The sequence below is a fragment of the Palaemon carinicauda genome, chromosome 14 (genome assembly GCF_036898095.1).
Source record: "Palaemon carinicauda isolate YSFRI2023 chromosome 14, ASM3689809v2, whole genome shotgun sequence".
Classification (NCBI taxonomy): Eukaryota; Metazoa; Arthropoda; class Malacostraca; order Decapoda; family Palaemonidae; genus Palaemon; species Palaemon carinicauda.
The window spans coordinates 125,716,949-125,736,948 of NC_090738.1; the positions used below are offsets into that span (position 1 = coordinate 125,716,949).

The window sequence follows — 20,000 nt, forward strand, 5'->3', positions numbered from 1 at the left end:
TGTCTCGCTCTGTTAGTAACTGAAAATCTCAAGCATTTGAAAGATTAATTGTGATAGATAATTATGGAATGCAAGAAGAAAATGTGATAGTTTTATTTACTAAAAAGTACGGCAATGAAAAAAAAAAAAAAAAAAAAAAAAAAAAAAAAAATGGTGACCGGTGTTGCCAAGTTTTTTCTTTTTTCACAGCGATGAAAAGACAGAATCATGGAGACAGCTACGTTTTACCAGAGCAGCAACAGTTAACTATTCGTTCTTAATTCAAGCATGATAACTATCAGTGAATGAATGTTTGGTTGATAATAGATCCCCACCCTTCAAAAAAAAAGCCTTGAATATCTCCAAAAATAGGGCTACTATAAATTTACCCAATATTTCCATGGGAAATTCTAACACAAATACAAAGATATTTTCCCCTTTACTCACGTACTTATTTCTACAACAGAAACATTTCCTTTAAAGTACCTTAGACCACTAAATCTTTTTCATGAAGATCGAATGTACGAAATCAAGACCTTATCATTGTATCTACGGTCTAATAAGAGCAAATTTATGATTGAAGGCGACTGAATTTATCAGATCAAAATAAATCTCTTATCTACTTCTTTCAGGTTCTGGTCCTCCTCGCTATCGTGAGCTTAACTGTGGCCCATCCAGATGGATATGGCCACGGCGGTGGACATGGTGGTGGCCACGGCGGGGGATATGGTGGTGGCCATGGCGGTGGACATGGAGGTGGCCACGGTTATGGAGTAAGTATATTATGCCATACTTTCAAATATGTTTCAACGAAATTTACATATTTGCTTGATATTTCTTAATAGATCGTTCAAATGCCATCATGTTTCCTATAACCAGTTGGAATAAAAAATAAAAATTCTAGCAGGATAAAAATAATAAATATGAAATTAATAAATATTTCGAATGTGTTAACAAATGAGCTTTATATTTTATTTACTTTCCGTTTCATAAAAAAAAATATTTATCAGTTTATTTAAGATCTTGTACAATATTTAATTTCATATTTTTATGAGACCATTAGTGAGCTTTATAAAATGCAATGTCCACAACCCCCCCCCCCCCCCACCAGGGTCCCATCCCCTACCACTTTGACTACAGCGTCAAGGGCGACTACAAAGGACCTAATTTCGGCCAGAGCGAGAAGTCCGACGGAAAGGGCAACGTCTATGGATCATATAGTGTTGCTCTTCCTGATGGTAGAAAACAACACGTGAGTAAATCTTTTCTCCACATTTAACAAAAACAGATTAACAATTGATTGATTGATTTGAGGTTTTCTGGCATCCTGACATCTAAGGTCATTGATGCTAAAATAGATTAACAATAAAGTAATCTAATAATATTAAAAAGATTGTTACTTTATTTTAAATGACTCATACTTTTGATATCGTAATGGGAATTCATCATAATATTTTTAATAACCTTTTTTTTTTTTTTTTTTACATTCATCGTTTGCTTTATATCTCGGGATTGCGATAAATATCAATTTACAATGGAAAGAATTTCACCAATTACCATCAATAAAAAATTATAAAAAACTTTTTTTTTTTAAATGCTAATAGCCTAACTTAAATTCCTTTTCACCAACAGGTGGATTACACAGCCGATCACCACAACGGATTCGTGGCTAAAGTCAGCTACTCCGGAAAGGCCCAACATCCGGCCTATTACGGACCAGCCGTCGTTTTCGACCATCATGGAGATGGATATCACTGACGAACTAACATGAAAAACGATTCAGATTCTCTCAATCTGACCCCGATTTATATATACTGTATTTAATGTAACAATGCTTAAAATGCATAATAAAACTGTTTATACATGAAAGGACTGAAATTTTACGTCACATCTAGATTACCGCCAATTTATGTAAATAAGGCAGATTCTTAACAAGAAAAAGGCAGATGGGGATAAGGCTCTTCAACACAAAAACATTAATGAAATTATGTTCACATTTTGTATACGTGAATATACCGATACACAGAAACTTTTCCAGCACATACTACTGGCACATTTGTTTTCACAGTACAGCCTAATGGTAAAAATTCTTTACCAGTACAGTCTACTATTGCAGAACCTTCTCCAGTACAGTCTATTGGTGCAAAAAATATTACAATACAGCCTACTGTACCAACATCTTTTCCAATCCAGGCTACGGGTGAAAAATCTTTTCCAGTACAGCCTACAGGTAGAAATACTTTACCGGTACAGTCTACTGTTGCAAAACCTCTTACAGTACAGCCTACTGTAGTAACACCTTTTCCGATCCAGGCTACGGGTGAAAAATCTTTTCCAGTACAGCCTACAGGTAGAAATACTTTACCGGTACAGTCTACTGTTGCAAAACCTCTTAGAGTAGAGCCTACTGTAGCAACACCTTTTCCAATCCAGGCTACGGGTGAAAAATCTTCTCCAGAACAGTCTACTGGTGCAAAACCTTCTCCAGTACAGTCTACTGGTGCAAAAAATATTACAATACAGCCTACTGTACCAACGTCTTTTCCAATCCAGGCTACTGTTGCAAAAACCTCTCCAGTACAGTCTACTTGTACAAAACATTTACCAATACAGCATACAGGTGAAAACCGTTTTCCAGTACACCGTGATTGTAGTAAAATCCCTTTTTACAGTACTGCCTACTACTGCAAAACACTTATCAGCATCGAATACTTTCTCTAGTAGTCAATCATAGGAAACTAATTTGTTACCGAAAATAAATACTACTTTTACAGTTAGGCAAAAATTCAGTGTCATTAAAAGGATAATTCAAAATTACCTGGATTAATTTATCATATCCTCCTATACCGTAATAATTCAGTCTATTTCGAACGGCCCAATAACATTTATAATTACAACTTAATGAGGCTAATCTTTTCATCTAGTGGCCTTTCAGATTTATTAACTTAAAAGCTAATGTAATCGATTTTTATCCATTAATTTACTTTATACTTAGGTTTTTTGAAGTTGATACTGGTTTTAAGATATTTTATTTTAATTGTTCATTACTTCTTATATCATTTATTTATTTCCTTATTTCCTTTCCTCGTTGGGATATTTTTTCCCTGATGGAGTCCTTGGGCTTATGGCATCTTTCTTTTCCAACTAGGGTTTTAGCTTACCTAGTAATAATGATAATACTACAAATAATAATAATAATAAAAATAAAAACAATAACAATAATAACAACAACAATAATAATAATAATAATAATAACAATAACACGGATAATATTCCTACCCAATTGGGGCTATTTCTAGATTTAAAATCTGAAATCTTATGTCTTCTGATACCTAAAATCTTAATACTAAAAAAATTTAGATTTAATTTAAACTCCTTTAGACTTTGATTACTTCATAACTTATCATATTTAGGTTTCAAATAATCAAACCTTCATGTACTTTGGATTAAATTATAATAACTACGAGATAATTAAGAAATTACCTCTGGATAAGAGTTAACATGAGGCAAATCAATCATTACATGATCCATTATCATTTATAATTGTTAAACCATTGTTGTGTTATTAAGTGGAATCTGAGGATTCTCCTCTCAAAATGCAATATTTTCCTCTGAAAAAAAAAAAAAAAAAAAAAAAAAACCAGATAGTAACCTCAAAGTATTAAAGACTATGCAAGAAAGTTATTTGATATGCTTGTAATACAGCATTGTTCAGTATAAGCCTCTTATTGATCATACATGTTGAAGACATTGATTAACATTTTAAAGCCCACTATAGATAACAAAATCTGATACTTACTAGAGAGAGAGAGAGAGAGAGAGAGAGAGAGAGAGAGAGAGAGAGAGAGAGAGAGAGAGAGAGAGAGACTAGTCCTTTCTAGTACTGTATCTTCCCATATATGGATATAACCACACTTCCCCAAATTGAACTAAAGATGAATAAACCGAGTGGTAAATAAACGAACAAAACAAAAGGTAGTTTGACAAAGGGATTAGGACAAAAGCCCAACTAGGACAAAGGACCCACAAATAGGACAAAGACCCTACAAGCTAAACCACCATGGAATAATCCTCTCAGTTTAAGATGCAAAGATACACAAAAAGTCCGACAATGAAATCTGCACCAAAAGCGTTTGGAATCGACGGAATATTCCATGTACAGAAAACCAAAATTCCAGTGACCTGTCGGTAAATGGAATTACGCAAGAGTCAAAGTTGACAGATTGAAAAAGCAAATCATACAATGTCTAAGTTATGTAAAATTTGGAAACCAAGTCACCTAAAATAACATAAAGATCAGGGTACGTATCAGTTTAGTGAGATCGGTGTTACAGTATGGACATGATTCGTGGTATGACAATGTAACCATATCCAACAGATTTTGTAGAAGAATATTAGGAGTGAAATGGCAGGACAGGATTAGAAATGAAACTATAAGAGAGATTTCTCGAGTACCATATGTGGATGAGATCTTAGTGAAGGGTAGATTAGGATGGTTAGGGCATGATCTTCCCCCTCCCCAGGAGAGATCAGTTCACTAAACTGTTAACTTGGCTCCACAAGATACTAGAAGAGTAGGAAAACCAAGGATTGCATGGATGAGGACTATGAAGCGTGAAGTAGATGATGAATGGAGAAGTATTTATTTAAAAGCTCGAAATAGAAGCGACTAGATTAATCTAACCGAGGATATATATATATATATATATATATATATATATATATATATATATATATATATATACATACATATATATACATAAATATATATATATATATATATATATATATATATATATATATATATATATATATATATATATATAAATATAATGTCCCATTAACAATACCTTTCTCATTTATTTGAGCTCAGGAATAACAAGACACCGGTTAATCAATATAACTTATTGCTTTATAACTGAGTAAAGAATGAACTTCCTTGTCAAGGAACTTCATTTCGCCAACCACCTGACCCCTTCTTTCAAACTGATAACCTTTTACATAACTTCAAAAAAAAAAAAAAAAAAAAAGACAACCGGAAATTTTCTTAAGACATTTCATGGGTCTTAAATGTACGTGAGAATGTGACCGTTTAGATTTTTGGGAGAGAGAGAGAGAGAGAGAGAGAGAGAGAGAGAGAGAGAGAGAGAGAGAGAGAGAGAGAGAGAGAGAGAGAGAGCATCCAAGGTCGCATCATTGCAACAGACACATATATAAAGGAAGCTGTCCAATTCTGGTCAGTTCACTCTTGTTCGTCTCCTGCAAGATCCAACACTCCAAAGACAACATGTCTCGCTCTGTTAGTAACTGAAAATCCCAAGTATTTGAAAGATTAATTGTGATAGATAATTATGGAATGCAAGAAGAAAATGTGACAGTTTTATTTACTAAAATGTACGGCAATGAAAAAAAAAAAAAAAAAAAAAAAAAAAAAAAAAAAAAAAAAAAAAAAAAAAAAGAAAAATGGTGACCGGTGGTGCCAAGATTTTTTTTTTTTTCGTTTTCACAGCGATGAAAAGACAGAATCATGGTGACAGCTACGTTTTACCAGAGCAGCAATAGTTAATTATTCGTTCTTAGTTCAAGCATGATAACTATCAGTGAATGAACGTTTGGTTGATAATACCTTCCCAGAAAAAAACTTAAAAATCTCAAAAATAGACCTACTTCTCTAAATTTACCCCATTTCCAGGGGAAATTCTAACACAAATTCAAAGATATTTTCCCCTTCACTCACGTACTTATTTCTACAACAGGAACACTTCCTAAAAAGTACCTTAGACCACTGAATCTTTTTCATGAAGATCGAATGTACGAAATCTTTTTAACCAAGATATTATCATTGTATCTACGGTCTAATAAAAGCAAATTTATGATTGAAGGCGACTGAATTTATCAGATCAAAATAAATCTCTTAAACAACTTCTTTCAGGTTCTGGTCCTCCTCGCTATCGTGAGCTTATCTATGGCACATCCAGATGGCTATGGCCACGGAGGTGGACATGGTGGTGGCCACGGCGGTGGACATGGAGGTGGCCACGGTTATGGAGTAAGTATATCAGGCCATATTTTCAAATATGTTTAAACGAATTTTACATATTTGCATGAAATTTCACAATACATCGTTCAAACGCCATCTTGATTCCTACAACCAGTTGGAATGAAAAATAAGAATTCTAGCAGGATAAACATAATAAATATGAAATTAATAAATATTTCAAATATGTCAACAAATGAGATTTATATTTTATTTACTTTCCGTTTCATAAAAAAAAATATTTAATTTATCAGTTAATTTAAGATCTTGTACAATATTTAATTTCATATTCTTTATGAGACCATTAGTGAGCTTTATAAAATGCTATGTCAACTAAACCCCCCCCCCCACCCAACAGGGTCCCACCCCCTACCACTTCGACTACAGCGTCAAGGGAGACTACAAGGGACCCAATTTCGGACAGAGCGAGAAGTCCGACGGAAAGGGCAACGTCTACGGATCGTATAGTGTTGCTCTTCCTGATGGTAGAAAACAACACGTGAGTAAATCTTTTCTCCACATTTAACAAAAATAGATTAACAATTGATTGATTGATTTGATGTTTTCTGGCATTCTGACATCTAAGGTCATTGATGACGAAATAGATTAACAATAATCTAATAATATTAAAAAGATTGTAACTTAACTTTAAATGACTCATACTTTTGATATCTTTACTTGAAATTCATCATAATATTTTTAATAACCTTTTTTTTTTCTTCTTTACATTCATCGTTTGCTTTATATCTCGGGATTGCGATAATATCAATTAACCATGGAAAGAATTTCACCAATTACCATGAATAGAAATTTAAAAAAAACTTTCTTTTTAAAATGCAAATAACTTAAATTCCTTTTCATCAACAGGTGGATTACACAGCCGATCACTACAACGGATACGTGGCTAAAGTCAGCTACTCCGGAAAGGCTCAACATCCGGCCTATTACGGACCAGCCGTTGTTTTCGACCATCATGGAGATGGATATCACTGACGAACTACCCAAGAAACGATTCCGATTCGATTAATCTTACCTCGATTTATATGTACTGTATTTAATGTATCAATGCCTAAAATGCATAATAAAACTATTTATACATGAAAAGATTGAAGTTTTACGACACCTCTAGTATGGTGGTAACTTGCGTGCCTAGCATTTGCATGACAGCAGATCGATCCCCACCCGGGACCGTGAGTTTAAGCTGTTTACTGGGGAGGCCACTGCTATGGCAGGGCACCAGAGAGAGAGAGAGAGAGAGAGAGGGGGGGGGGCGCGCTTGCCGGCTGACGTTCTGGTGAGCTTCTATTCTGGTGGAACTGGAACTGACGCCATTAACCTTTAACCTTCAATATCTCTAAATAAGGCAGATTCTTATCAAGCAAAAAGGTACACAAGGATACAGCTCTTCAACACAATAACATTAATGAAATTATGTACACATACTGTATATGTATGTATGCCTAGACATTAATCCATTTCCACGATATACAATAGCAAAAGGGAAAAAAAATCAAGACATAATTCCCTTTCACAATTACCGTATGATATTTGAATTCCGTTTGAAACCCTTGTGAGGAATCATTCCACAACAAAAAGCAAGATCCATCAGTAATGCATCAACTACATAACAGAAAACTCTATTTGATTTTTTCGTAGGATTGTAAATGCCAATTAACTTAGTTAAATGCTATACAAGCAACGAGAAATATTAACGCTAAGGGAGTAAATCAGTCTTATACTGGATAGACGATAGAAACTAGTCATGAATTTCCAGTACTTGTTGCTATAATCAACCTAAAGAGACAACATGTACACAAATGGCTAAAACAATTTGACTGTGATTTCTTTTCCACCAAAGCCAACTAGTGCAGAAACTTTTCCAGTATATAATACTGACACAAAATCTTTTCCCGTAGTCTACTGTTGCAAAACCTCTTACAGTAGAGCCTACTTTAACATCGCCCTTTCCAACACAGGCAACCGGTGTAAAAGCTTTCCCGTACAGTCTGCTGGTACAAAAACGTCTCCAGTACAGTCTACTGGTGCAAAAGTTTCTCCAGTACAGTCTGCTGGTTAAAAAAAATCTTCTCCAGTACAGTCTACTGGTGCAAAAATATATCCAGTACAGTCTACTGATGCAAAAGCTTCTCCAGTACAGTCTGCTGGTTAAAAATCTTCTCCAGTACAGTCTCCTGGTGCAAAAACCTCTCCCATACAGTATACTGGTGCAAATACTTCTACATTATTGTCTACTGGTGCAAAACCTTTACCGATACAGCATACTGGTGAAAACTGTTTTCCAGCACAGCCTGATGGTGCTGAACAACCGTTTTACAGTACTGCAAAACCCTTATCAGCATCAAATACTTTCTCTAGTAGTCAATAAAATGAAACTGATTTGTTACCGAAAACAAATATCACTTTTACAGTTAAGCAAAAATTCACTGTATAAAACGGATAATTTAATATGACCTGGGTGAATTCATCATACCATCCTAAACCATAATAATCCAGTCTATTTCGAACGGCCAATAACATTTATAATTACAACTTAATGAGGCTAATCTTTTCATCTAGTGGCCTTTCAGATTTATTAACTTAAAACCTAATGAAAACGATTTTTATCAATTAATTGACTTTGTATTTAGATGTGTTTTGATGTTGATACTGTTTTCAAGATATTTTCTTTTCAATTGTTCATTACTTCTCATATTGTTTATTTATTTCCTTATTTCCTTTCCTCACTGGGTTATTTTTCCCAGTTGGAGTCCTTGGGCTTATGGCATCTTAATTTTCCAACTAGAGTTGTAGCTTACTTAATACATACATACATACATATACCAAAGGCACTTCCCCCAATTTTGGGGGGTAGCCGACAACAACAAGAAACAAAACAAAAAGGGGACCTCTACTCTCTACGTTCCTCCAGCCTAACCAGGGACTCAGCCGAGTTCAGCTGGTACTGCTAGGGTGCCACAGCCCAACCTCCCACATTTCCACCACAGATGAAGCTTCATACTGCTGAGTCCCCTACTGCTGCTACCTCCGCGGTCATCTAAGGCACCGGAGGAAGCAGCAGGGCCTACCGGAACTGCGTCACAATCGCTCGCCATTCATTCCTATTTCTAGCACGCTCTCTTGCCTCTCTCACATCTATCCTCCTATCACCCAGAGCTTTCTTCACACCATCCATCCACCCAAACCTTGGCCTTCCTCTTGTACTTCTCCCATCAACTCTTGCATTCATCACCTTCTTTAGCAGACAGCCATTTTCCATTCTCTCAACATGGCCAAACCACCTCAACACATTCATATCCACTCTAGCCGCTAACTCATTTCTTACACCCGTTCTCACCCTCACCACTTCGTTCCTAACCCTATCTACTCGAGATACACCAGCCATACTCCTCAGACACTTCATCTCAAACACATTCAATTTCTGTCTCTCCATCACTTTCATTCCCCACAACTCCGATCCATACATCACAGTTGGTACAATCACTTTCTCATATAGAACTCTCTTTACATTCATGCCCAATCCTCTATTTTTTACTACTCCCTTAACTGCCCCCAACACTTTGCAACCTTCATTCACTCTCTGACGTACATCTGCTTCCACTCCACCATTTGCTGCAACAACAGACCCCAAGTACTTAAACTGATCCACCTCCTCAAGTAACTCTCCATTCAACATGACATTCAACCTTGCACCACCTTCCCTTCTCGTACATCTCATAACCAACAAAAAACAACAACACCAACAACAACAACAACAACAATAATAATAATAATAATAATAATTATACGGATAATATTCCAATCCAATACAGGATACTCCTAGATCTAAAATCTTAAATCTTATGGCTTCTGAAGTTCTGATATCTAAAATCTTAATTCTAAAAAACATTTAAATTTGATTTAACCTCATTAAGACTTTGATTACTTCATAACCTTATCATATATAGGTTTCGAATCATCAAACCTTCATGTACTTTAGATTACCTTGTAATAACTACGAGACAATTTAGAAATTACTTCTGGATAAAAGATTATATTGGTAGAGTTAACATGAAATTAGGTAAATCAATCTTTATATGATCCATTATCATATATAATTGTTAAACCAAAGTTATGTTATTAAGTGGAATGTGATGATTCTCCTCTCAAAGTGCAATATTTTCCTCCGAGAAAAAAAAACGATAGTAACATCAGAGTATTAAAGACTATGCAAGCAAGTTATTTGATATGCTTGTAATACAACATTGTTCAGTATAAGCCTTTTATTAAAAATGCATGTTAAAGACATTGATTAACATTTCAAAGCCCACGGTCAATAACTAAATCTGTTACATACTGAGAGAGAGAGAGAGAGAGAGAGAGAGAGAGAGAGAGAGAGAGAGAGAGAGAGACTAGTCCTTTCTAGTACTGTATCTTCCCATATATGGATATAACCACACTTCCCCAAAGCGAGCTAAAGATGAATAAACCGAGTGAAAAATAAACGAACAAAACAAAAGGTAGTTTGACAAAGGGATTCAAACAGAAGCCCATCTAGGAGAGAGACAACTAGGACAAAGGCTCTACAAGGTAAACCACCATGGAATGATCTCTTCAGTTTAAGATGCAAAGAAAAACAAAAAGGCCAGACAATGAAATCTGCACCGAAAGCGTTTGGAATCGACGGAATATTCCAAAAAACCGGCATGCCAGTGATATGTCGTGACCTGGAATTACGCAAGAGTCAAAGTTAAATTTAGACACATATATAAATCACTCACACACACACACACACACACACACACACACACACACACATATATATATATATATATATATATATATATATATATATACATATATATATATACACATATTTCCAATAAAGCCCCAATTATAAGGACCATGTATTAAAGATCAATGACAGATTGAAAAAAAGGAAATTATACAATGTTTAAGTTATGTAAAATTTGGAAATCAAGTCACCTGAAATTACATATAAAATTCAGGCTACATATCAGTTTAGTGAGATCGGTGTTACAGCATGGACATGAATCACGGTATGGCCGTGAAACAATATCCAACAAATTTTGTAGATTTGAGAATAAAGCCCTGAGAAGAATTTTGAGAGTTAATGGCAGGACAGATTTAGAAATGCAACTATAAGAGATTTCTCGAGAGCCATATCTGAATGAGATCATGGTAAAGGGTAGATTAAGATGATTCCACAACGCACTAGAAGAGTTGGAAAACCCAGGCCTACATGGATGAGGACAATGAAGCGGAAGTAGAGGGTGAACGGAGAAGTAGAGATTTTAAAGCTCAAGATAGAGACAAGCAAAATCTATAATAGGCCATTTGTGTCAATAGGCGTAGGAAGAGATGATGATGATGATGATGATGATGATATATTTATATATATATATATATATATATATATATATGTGTGTGTGTGTGTGTGTGTTTAGGGATGGGTGCGATTGCTTTTATTTACTCATGGCCCCTTAACATTGCGTTTCTCATTTATGGGATTTCAGGAATAACAAGACATAGATCAGTCAATGACACAAAGATTGCTTTACAACTGAATATGGAATGAACTTATTTTTCAGGGAACATCATCAACCGTTTAACACACATGGAAGGAGTACCATCAGAGACTCATTCACCTTATGACACATTGGGCCAACCATCTGACCCCTTCTTTCAACTATGCTAAGCGTATACATAACTTTCCAGCAAAAAAGAAACCTCGACTGGAAAGTTTCATAATGTCATTTGACTTAACCGGAAATTTTCTTAAGACAGACCGTTAACAAATTTCATGAGCCTTAAACGTACGTGAGAATGTGACCGTCTGGATTTTTGGGAGAGAGAGAGAGAGAGAGAGAGAGAGAGAGAGAGAGAGAGAGAGAGAGAGAGAGAGAGAGAGAGAGAGCCAGCATCCAAGGTCGCATCATTGAAACAGACACATATATAAAGGAAGCTATTCAATTCTGGTCAGTTCACTCTTGTTCGTCTCCTGCAAGATCCAACACTCAAAAGACATCATGTCTCGCTCTGTTAGTAACTGAAAATCTCAAGTATTTGAAAGATTGAGTGTGATAGATAATTACGTAAACCATGAAGAAAATGTGATAGTTTTATTTACTAAAAAGTACGGCAATGAAATGGAAAAAAAAAAAAAGGAAAAATGGTGACCGGTGGTGCCAAGATACTTTTCTCTTTTTCCCAGCGATGAAAAGACAGAATCATGATGACAGCTACGTTTTACCAGCTAACAATAGTTAACTATTCGTTCTTAATTCAAGGATGACAACTATCAGTGAATGAACGTTTGGTTGATAATAGTTTCAATGAAAAAAAAAGAAAAAAAAATTCTAAATCTCAAACACTAGGCCTACTTCTTTAAATTTACCCAATATTTCCATGGGAAATTCTAACACATTCAAATATATTTTCCCCTTCACTCGCGTACTTATTTCTACAACAGGAATATTTCCTTAAAAGTACCTTACACCACTAAAACTTTTTTAAGAAGATCGGATGTACGAAATCTTTTTAACCAAGATATTATCATTGTATCTATAGTCTAATAAAAGCAAATTTATGATTGTAGGCGACTGAATTTATCAGATTAAAATAAATATCTTATCCACTTCTTTCAGGTTCTGGTCCTCCTCGCTATCGTGAGCTTAACTATGGCCCATCCTGATGGCTATGGCCACGGAGGTGGACATGGTGGTGGCCATGGCGGTGGACATGGAGGTGGCCACGGTTATGGAGTAAGTATATCAGACCATATTTTCAAATATGTTTTAAGGAAGTTTACATATTTGTTTGAAATTTCTCAATACATCGTTCAAATGTCATCATGATTCCTACAACAAGTTGGAATAAAAATAAAAATTTTAGTAGGATAAAAATAATAATGATTTTAATCAATATTTCAGATATGTCAAAAATGAGATTTAAATTTTAGTAATTTTCGTTTCTTAAAGAAATTTATCAGTTAATTCAAGATCGTGTAATATATTTAATTTCATGATATTTTTATGAATTCATTAGTGAGCTATATAGAATGCAATGTCATCCCCCCCCCCACCCCCACAGGGCCCCATCCCCTACCACTTCGACTACAGCGTCAAGGGAGACTACAAAGGACCTAATTTCGGCCAGAGCGAGAAGTCCGACGGAAAGGGCAACGTCTACGGATCATATAGTGTTGCTCTTCCAGATGGTAGAAAACAACACGTGAGTTAATCTTTTCTCCACATTTAACAAAAATAGATTAACAATTGATTGATTTATTTGAGGTTTTCTGGCATCCTGACATCTAAGGTCATTGATGACGAAATAGATTAACAATAATCTAATCATATTAAAAATATTGTAACTTAACTTTAAATGACTCATACTTTTGATAACTTTACTTGAAATTCATCATATTTTTAATAACCTTTTTTTCTTACATTCATCGTTTGCTTTATATCTCGGGATTGCGATAATATCAATTTACAATAGAAAGAATTTCACCAATTACCATGAAAAAAAAAAAAAAAAACACTTTTCAAAATGCTAATAACTTAAATTCCTTTTCACCAACAGGTGGATTACACAGCCGATCACCACAACGGATTCGTGGCTAAAGTCAGCTACTCCGGAAAGGCCCAACATCCGGCCTATTACGGACCAGCCGTCGTTTTCGACCATCACGGAGATGGATATCACTGACGAACTAACATGAAAAACGATTCAGATTCTCTTAATCTGACCCCGATTTATATGTACTGTATTTAATGTATCAAAACTTAGTGTATAATAAAACTATTTATACAAGAAAGGACTGAAGTTTTACGTCGCATACTAGATAACCTCCAATTTCTCTAAATAACACAGGTTCTTAACAAGAAAAAGGTAGATGGGGATAAGGATCTTCAACACAAAAACATTAATGAAATTATGTTCACATTTTGTATACATGAATATACAGATACAGAAACTTTTCCAGTACATACTACTGGCACATTTGTTTTTCCAGTTCAGCCTAGTGGTAGAAATTCTTTACCAGTACAGTCTACTATTGCAAAACCTCTTACAGTATAGCCTACTGTAGCAACACCTTTTCCAATCAAGGATAAGGGTGAAAAACCTTCTCCAGAACAGTCTACTGGTGCAAAAGCTTCTCCAGTTCAGTCTCCTGGTGCAAAAACTTCTCTAGTGCAATCTACTGGTGCAAAAATATATCCAGTTCAGTCTAATGGTGCGAAATCTTCTCCAGTACAGTCTACAGGCTCAAAAGCTTCTCCAGTACAGCCTACTGTAACAACACCTTTTCCAATCCAGACTACTGGTGCAAAAAAAACCTCAGTACAGTCTACTGGTGTAAAACAGTTACCAATACAGCTTACTGGTGAAAAGCGTTTACTAGCACATCCTGATGGTAGTAAAAGCCCTTTTAAACTACTGCCTACTACTGCAAAATCCTTACTAGCATCGAATACTTTCTCTAGTAGTCAATCAAAAAGAAACTAATTTGTTACCGAAAATAAATATCACTTTTACAGTTAGGAAAAAATTCACTGTCATAAAAAGGATAATTTAAAATTACTGGATGGATTCATCATACTCTCCTATACCGTAATAATCCAGTCTATTTCGAACAGCCCAATAACATTTATAATTACAACTTAATGAGACTAATCTTTTCATCTAGTGACCTTTCAGATTTATTAACTTAAAAGCTAATGAAAACGATTTTTATCAATTAATTGACTTTGTATTTAGATGTGTTTTGATGTTGATACGATTTTTAAGATATTTTTTTTCAATTGTTCATTACTTCTCATATCGTTTATTTATTTCCTTATTTCCTTTCTTCGCCGGGATATTTTTCCCTGTTGGAGTCCTTAGGCTTATAAAATCTTGATTTTCCAACTAGGGTTGTAGCTTAGCTAATAATAATAATAATAATAATAATAATAATAATAACAATAATAATAATAATAATAATAATAACAACGTCGATAATATTCCTATCCAATACAGGATACTCCTAGATCTAAAATCTTAAATCTTATGGCTTCTGAAGTTCTGATACCTAAAATCTTAATTTTAAAAAAATTTTAAATTTGATTTAACCTCATTTAGACTTTGATTACTTCATAACCGTATTATATTCAGTTTCAAAATCATCAAAGTTATATGTACTTTGGATTACCTTACAATAATTACAAGACAACTAAAGACTTACTTCTGGATATGAGATTATATTGATAGAGCATTAATGAGGCAAATCAATCATTACATGATCAATTATCATCCATAATTGTTAATTCTGTTATGTTATTAAGTGGAATGTGATGATTTTCCTCGCAACAAGACATTCCCCCCCCCCCAAAAAAAAAAAAGAAAATATAATAAAAACCGATAAAGGCTATGCATGGAAGTTATTTAAAAAGCTTACAATACAATATTGTCCAGTAAAAGCCTCTTATTATACATGCATGTTAAAGATATTGATTAACATTTCAAAGTACACTATCAATAACAAAATCTGTTACATACTAGAGAGAGAGAGAGAGAGAGAGAGAGAGAGAGAGAGAGAGAGAGAGAGAGAGAGAGAGAGAGAGAGAGAGAGAGAAACTAGGTCTTTCAGGAACAGCATCTTCCCATAAATGGATAAAACAACACTTTCCCAAAGCAAACTAAAGATGAATAAACCGAATGAAAAATAAACGAACAAAACAAAGGTAGTTTGACAAAAGGATTCGGACAAAAGCCTATTTAGGAGAAAGACAACTTGGACAAAGGCCCTACAAGCTAAACCACCATGGAATAATCCCTTCAGTTTAAGATGCAAAGAAAGACAAAAGGTCCGACAATGAAATCTGCACCAATAGCGTTTGGAATCGACGGAATATTCCAAAAACCGGCATTCCAGTGACATGTCGTGACCTGGAATTACGCAAGAGTCAAAGTTAAATTTAGATACGTAAATAAAACACACACATATATATATATATATATATATATATATATATATATATATATATATATATATATATATATATATATATATATATATATATATACATACACACACACAATTAAACTCCAATTATAAGGCCATGAATTAGAGATCAATGGCAGATTGAAAAAAGCAAATCAGACAATGGCTAGGTTAGGTAAAATTTTGAAAACAAATCCCCTGAAATTACATAAAAAAATCAGGCTACATATCAGTTTAGTGAGATCGTGTTACAGTATAAACATGAGTCATGGTATGACAATGTAATCATATCCAACAGATTTTGTAGATTTGAGAACAAAGCCCTCGGAAGAATATTAGGAGTGAAATGGCAAGACTGGATTAGAAATTAAACTATGAGAGATTTCTCGAGTACCATATGTGGATGAGATCATAGTGAAGGGAAGATTAAGATGGTTAGGGCATGGTCTTTGCACTCCCCAAGAGAGATTATTTCACCAAACTTTTAACTGGGCTCCACAAGGCACAAAATGAATTGGAAAACCCAGGCCTACATGGCTGAGGACTATGGAGCGTGAAGTAGATGGTGAATGGAGAAGTACCGATTTAAAACCTCAAGATAGAGACGACTGGCGAAATCTAACCAAGGCCCTTTGTGTCAATAGCCGTAGCAGGAGGTGATGATGATGATGATGATGATTATATATATATATATATATATATATATATATATATATATATATATATATATATATATATATGTGTGTGTGTGTGTGTGTGCGCGCGCGCGCGGGCATGTTTATATATCCATGTTCCATTAACATTGCGTTTCTCATTTATTGGAGCTCAGGAATAACAAGACACCGGTCAATGCCACTTAGAGACTCATTCGCCTTATGACACATTGTGCCAACCCTCTGACCCCTTCTTTCAATTATGCTAACCTTTTAAATAACTTTCAACGAAAAAAAAAAAAACTATTCATTCGAAAGTTTCATAATGTCATTTGACTTAACCGGAAATTTTCTTAAGACAGACCGTTAATACATTTCATGGGCCTTAAGTGTACGTGAGAATGTGACCGTTTGGATTTTTGGGTGAGAGAGAGAGAGAGAGAGAGAGAGAGAGAGAGAGAGAGAGAGAGAGAGAGAGAGAGAGAGAGAGAGAGAGAGCGCCAGCATCCAAGGTTGCATCATTACAACACACACATATATAAAGGAAGCTGTCCAACTCTAGTCAGTTCACTCTTGTTCGTCTCCTGCAAGAACCAACACTCCAAAGACATCATGTCTCGATCTGTTAGTCACTGAAAATCTCAAGTATTTGAAAGATTAATTGTGATAATTACGAAAAGCAAGAAGAAAATATGAGAGTTTTATTTACTAAAAAGTACGAGAATGATATGGAAAAAAGGAAAAATGGTAACCGGTGGTGCCAAGATATTTTTTTTCTTTTTCCCGGCGATGAAAAGACAGAATCATGATGACAACTACGTTTTACCAGAGCAACAATAGTTAACTATTCGTTCTTAATTCAAGCATGATAACTATCAGTGAATGAACGTTTGGTTGATAATACCTTCCCAGAAAAAAAAAAGCCTTGAATATCTCAAAAAACAGGCCTACTTTAAATTTACCCAATATTTCCATGGGAAATTCTAACGAATTCAAATATATTTTCCCCTTCACTCAAAGTACCTTAGACCAATGAATCTTTTTAATGAAGATCGGATGTACGAAAGCTTTTTTAACCAAGATATTATCATTGTATCTACGGTCTAATAAAAGCAAATTTATGATTGTAAGTGATTGATTTTATCAGAATAAAATAAATATCTTATCTACTTTCAGGTTCTGGTCCTCCTCGCTATCGTGAGCTTAACTATGGCCCATCCAGATGGCTATGGCCACGGAGGTGGACATGGTGGTGGCCACGGCGGTGGACATGGAGGTGGCCACGGTTATGGAGTAAGTATATCAGACCCTAGATTCAAATATGTTTAAACGAAGTGTACATATTTGCTTGATATTTCTTAATAGATCGTTCAAATGCCATCATGATTCCTACAACCAGTTGAAATAAAAAATAAGAATTCTAGCAGGATAAAGATAATAAATATGAAATTAATAAATATTTCAAATGTGTCAACAAATGAGATATACATCTTATTTACTTTCCGTTTCTTAAATAAGAAATCTATCAGTCATTCCAAGATCTTGTACAATATTTAATTTCGTGATATTTTTACGAGACCATTAGTGAGCTTTATAAAATGCAATGTCCACCCCACCCCCACCCCCAGGGTCCCATCCCTTACCACTTCGACTACAGCGTCAAGGGAGACTACAAGGGACCCAACTTCGGCCAGAACGAGAAGTCCGACGGAAAGGGCAACGTCTACGGATCATATAGTGTTGCTCTTCCTGATGGTAGAAAACAACATGTGAGTGAATCTTTTTTCCCACAATTAACAAAAATAGATTAAAAATTGATTGATTGATTTGAGGTTTTTTGGCATCCTGACATCTAAGGGCATTGATGTCGAAATAGATTAACTATAATCTAATCATATTAAAAAGATTGTAACTTAACTTTAAATGACTCATACTTTTGATATCTTTACTTGAAATTCGTCATAATATTTTACATAACTTTTTTTTTTTTTTTTTTTTTACATTCATCGTTTGCTTTATATCTCGGGATTGCGATCATATCAATTTATAATGGAAAGAATTTCACCAATTACCATGAATAGAAAAAAAAAAAAATGTTTCTTTTTAAAAGGCTAATAACTTAAATTCCTTTTCATCAACAGGTGGATTACACAGCCGATCACCACAAGGGATTCGTGGCTAAAGTCAGCTACTCCGGAAAGGCCCAACATCCGGCCTATTACGGACCAGCCGTCGTTTTCGACCATCACGGAGATGGATATCACTGACGAACTAACATGAAAAACGATTCAGATTCTATTAATCTTACCTCGATTTATATATACTGTATTTAATGTATCAATGCCTAAAATGCATAATAAAACTATTTATACATGAAAAGATTGAAGTTTTACGACACCTCTAGTATGGTGGTAACTTGCGTGCCTAGCATTTGCATGACAGCAGATCGATCCCCACCCGGGACCGTGAGTTTAAGCTGTTTACTGGGGAGGCCACTGCTATGGCAGGGCACCAGAGAGAGATAGAGAGAGAGAGAGAGAGAGAGAGAGAGAGAGGAGAGAGAGAGAGAGAGGGGGGGGGCCGCTTGCCGGCTGACGTTCTGGTGAGCTTCTATTCTGGTGGAACTGGAACTGACGCCATTAACCTTTAACCTTCAATATCTCTAAATAAGGCAGATTCTTATCAAGCAAAAAGGTACACAAGGATACAGCTCTTCAACACAATAACATTAATGAAATTATGTACACATACTGTATATGTATGTATGCCTAGACATTAATCCATTTCCACGATATACAATAGCAAAAGGGAAAAAAATCAAGACATAATTCCCTTTCACAATTACCGTATGATATTTGAATTCCGTTTGAAACCCTTGTGAGGAATCATTCCACAACAACAAGCAAGATCCATCAGTAATGCATCAACTACATAACAGAAAACTCTATTTGATTTTTTCGTAGGATTGTAAATGCCAATTAACTTAGTTAAATGCTATACAAGCAACGAGAAATATTAACGCTAAGGGAGTAAATCAGTCTTATACTGGATAGACGATAGAAACTAGTCATGAATTTCCAGTACTTGTTGCTATAATCAACCTAAAGAGACAACATGTACACAAATGGCTAAAACAATTTGACTGTGATTTCTTTTCCACCAAAGCCAACTAGTGCAGAAACTTTTCCAGTATATAATACTGGCACAAAATCTTTTCCCCGTAGTCTACTGTTGCAAAACCTCTTACAGTAGAGCCTACTTTAACATCGCCCTTTCCAACACAGGCAACCGGTGTAAAAGCTTTCCCGTACAGTCTGCTGGT

General features: G+C 35.0%; 3 protein-coding genes across 3 annotated transcripts in view; all 3 read left to right on the forward strand.

The window, feature by feature from the left end:
- LOC137653001 (uncharacterized) overlaps positions 1-1,737 on the forward strand; it is a 28,602-nt gene extending 26,865 nt beyond the window's left edge. Inside the window, exons 6-8 of the mRNA XM_068386393.1 lie at positions 612-752; positions 1,091-1,231; positions 1,612-1,737. Coding sequence (XP_068242494.1) covers positions 612-752; positions 1,091-1,231; positions 1,612-1,737 — 408 coding nt within the window. The remainder of the gene's footprint in view (positions 1-611; positions 753-1,090; positions 1,232-1,611) is intronic.
- A 105-nt stretch (positions 1,738-1,842) lies between these two features.
- Positions 1,843-7,009, forward strand: LOC137653002 (uncharacterized). The gene is made up of 5 exons (XM_068386394.1): positions 1,843-1,890; positions 2,173-2,466; positions 5,879-6,028; positions 6,375-6,515; positions 6,884-7,009. The coding sequence occupies exons 1-5, from the start codon at positions 1,843-1,845 to the stop codon at positions 7,007-7,009; spliced, it is 759 nt and encodes a 252-aa protein (XP_068242495.1).
- A 10,839-nt stretch (positions 7,010-17,848) lies between these two features.
- LOC137653341 (adult-specific cuticular protein ACP-20-like) lies at positions 17,849-18,945 on the forward strand (the record flags this gene model as incomplete). Its single annotated transcript, XM_068386711.1, has 3 exons — positions 17,849-17,971; positions 18,307-18,447; positions 18,820-18,945. Coding segments are annotated over 3 exons (390 nt in total), but the record flags the coding sequence as incomplete, so codon positions are not given.
- Between the last annotated feature and the right edge of the window lie 1,055 nt (positions 18,946-20,000).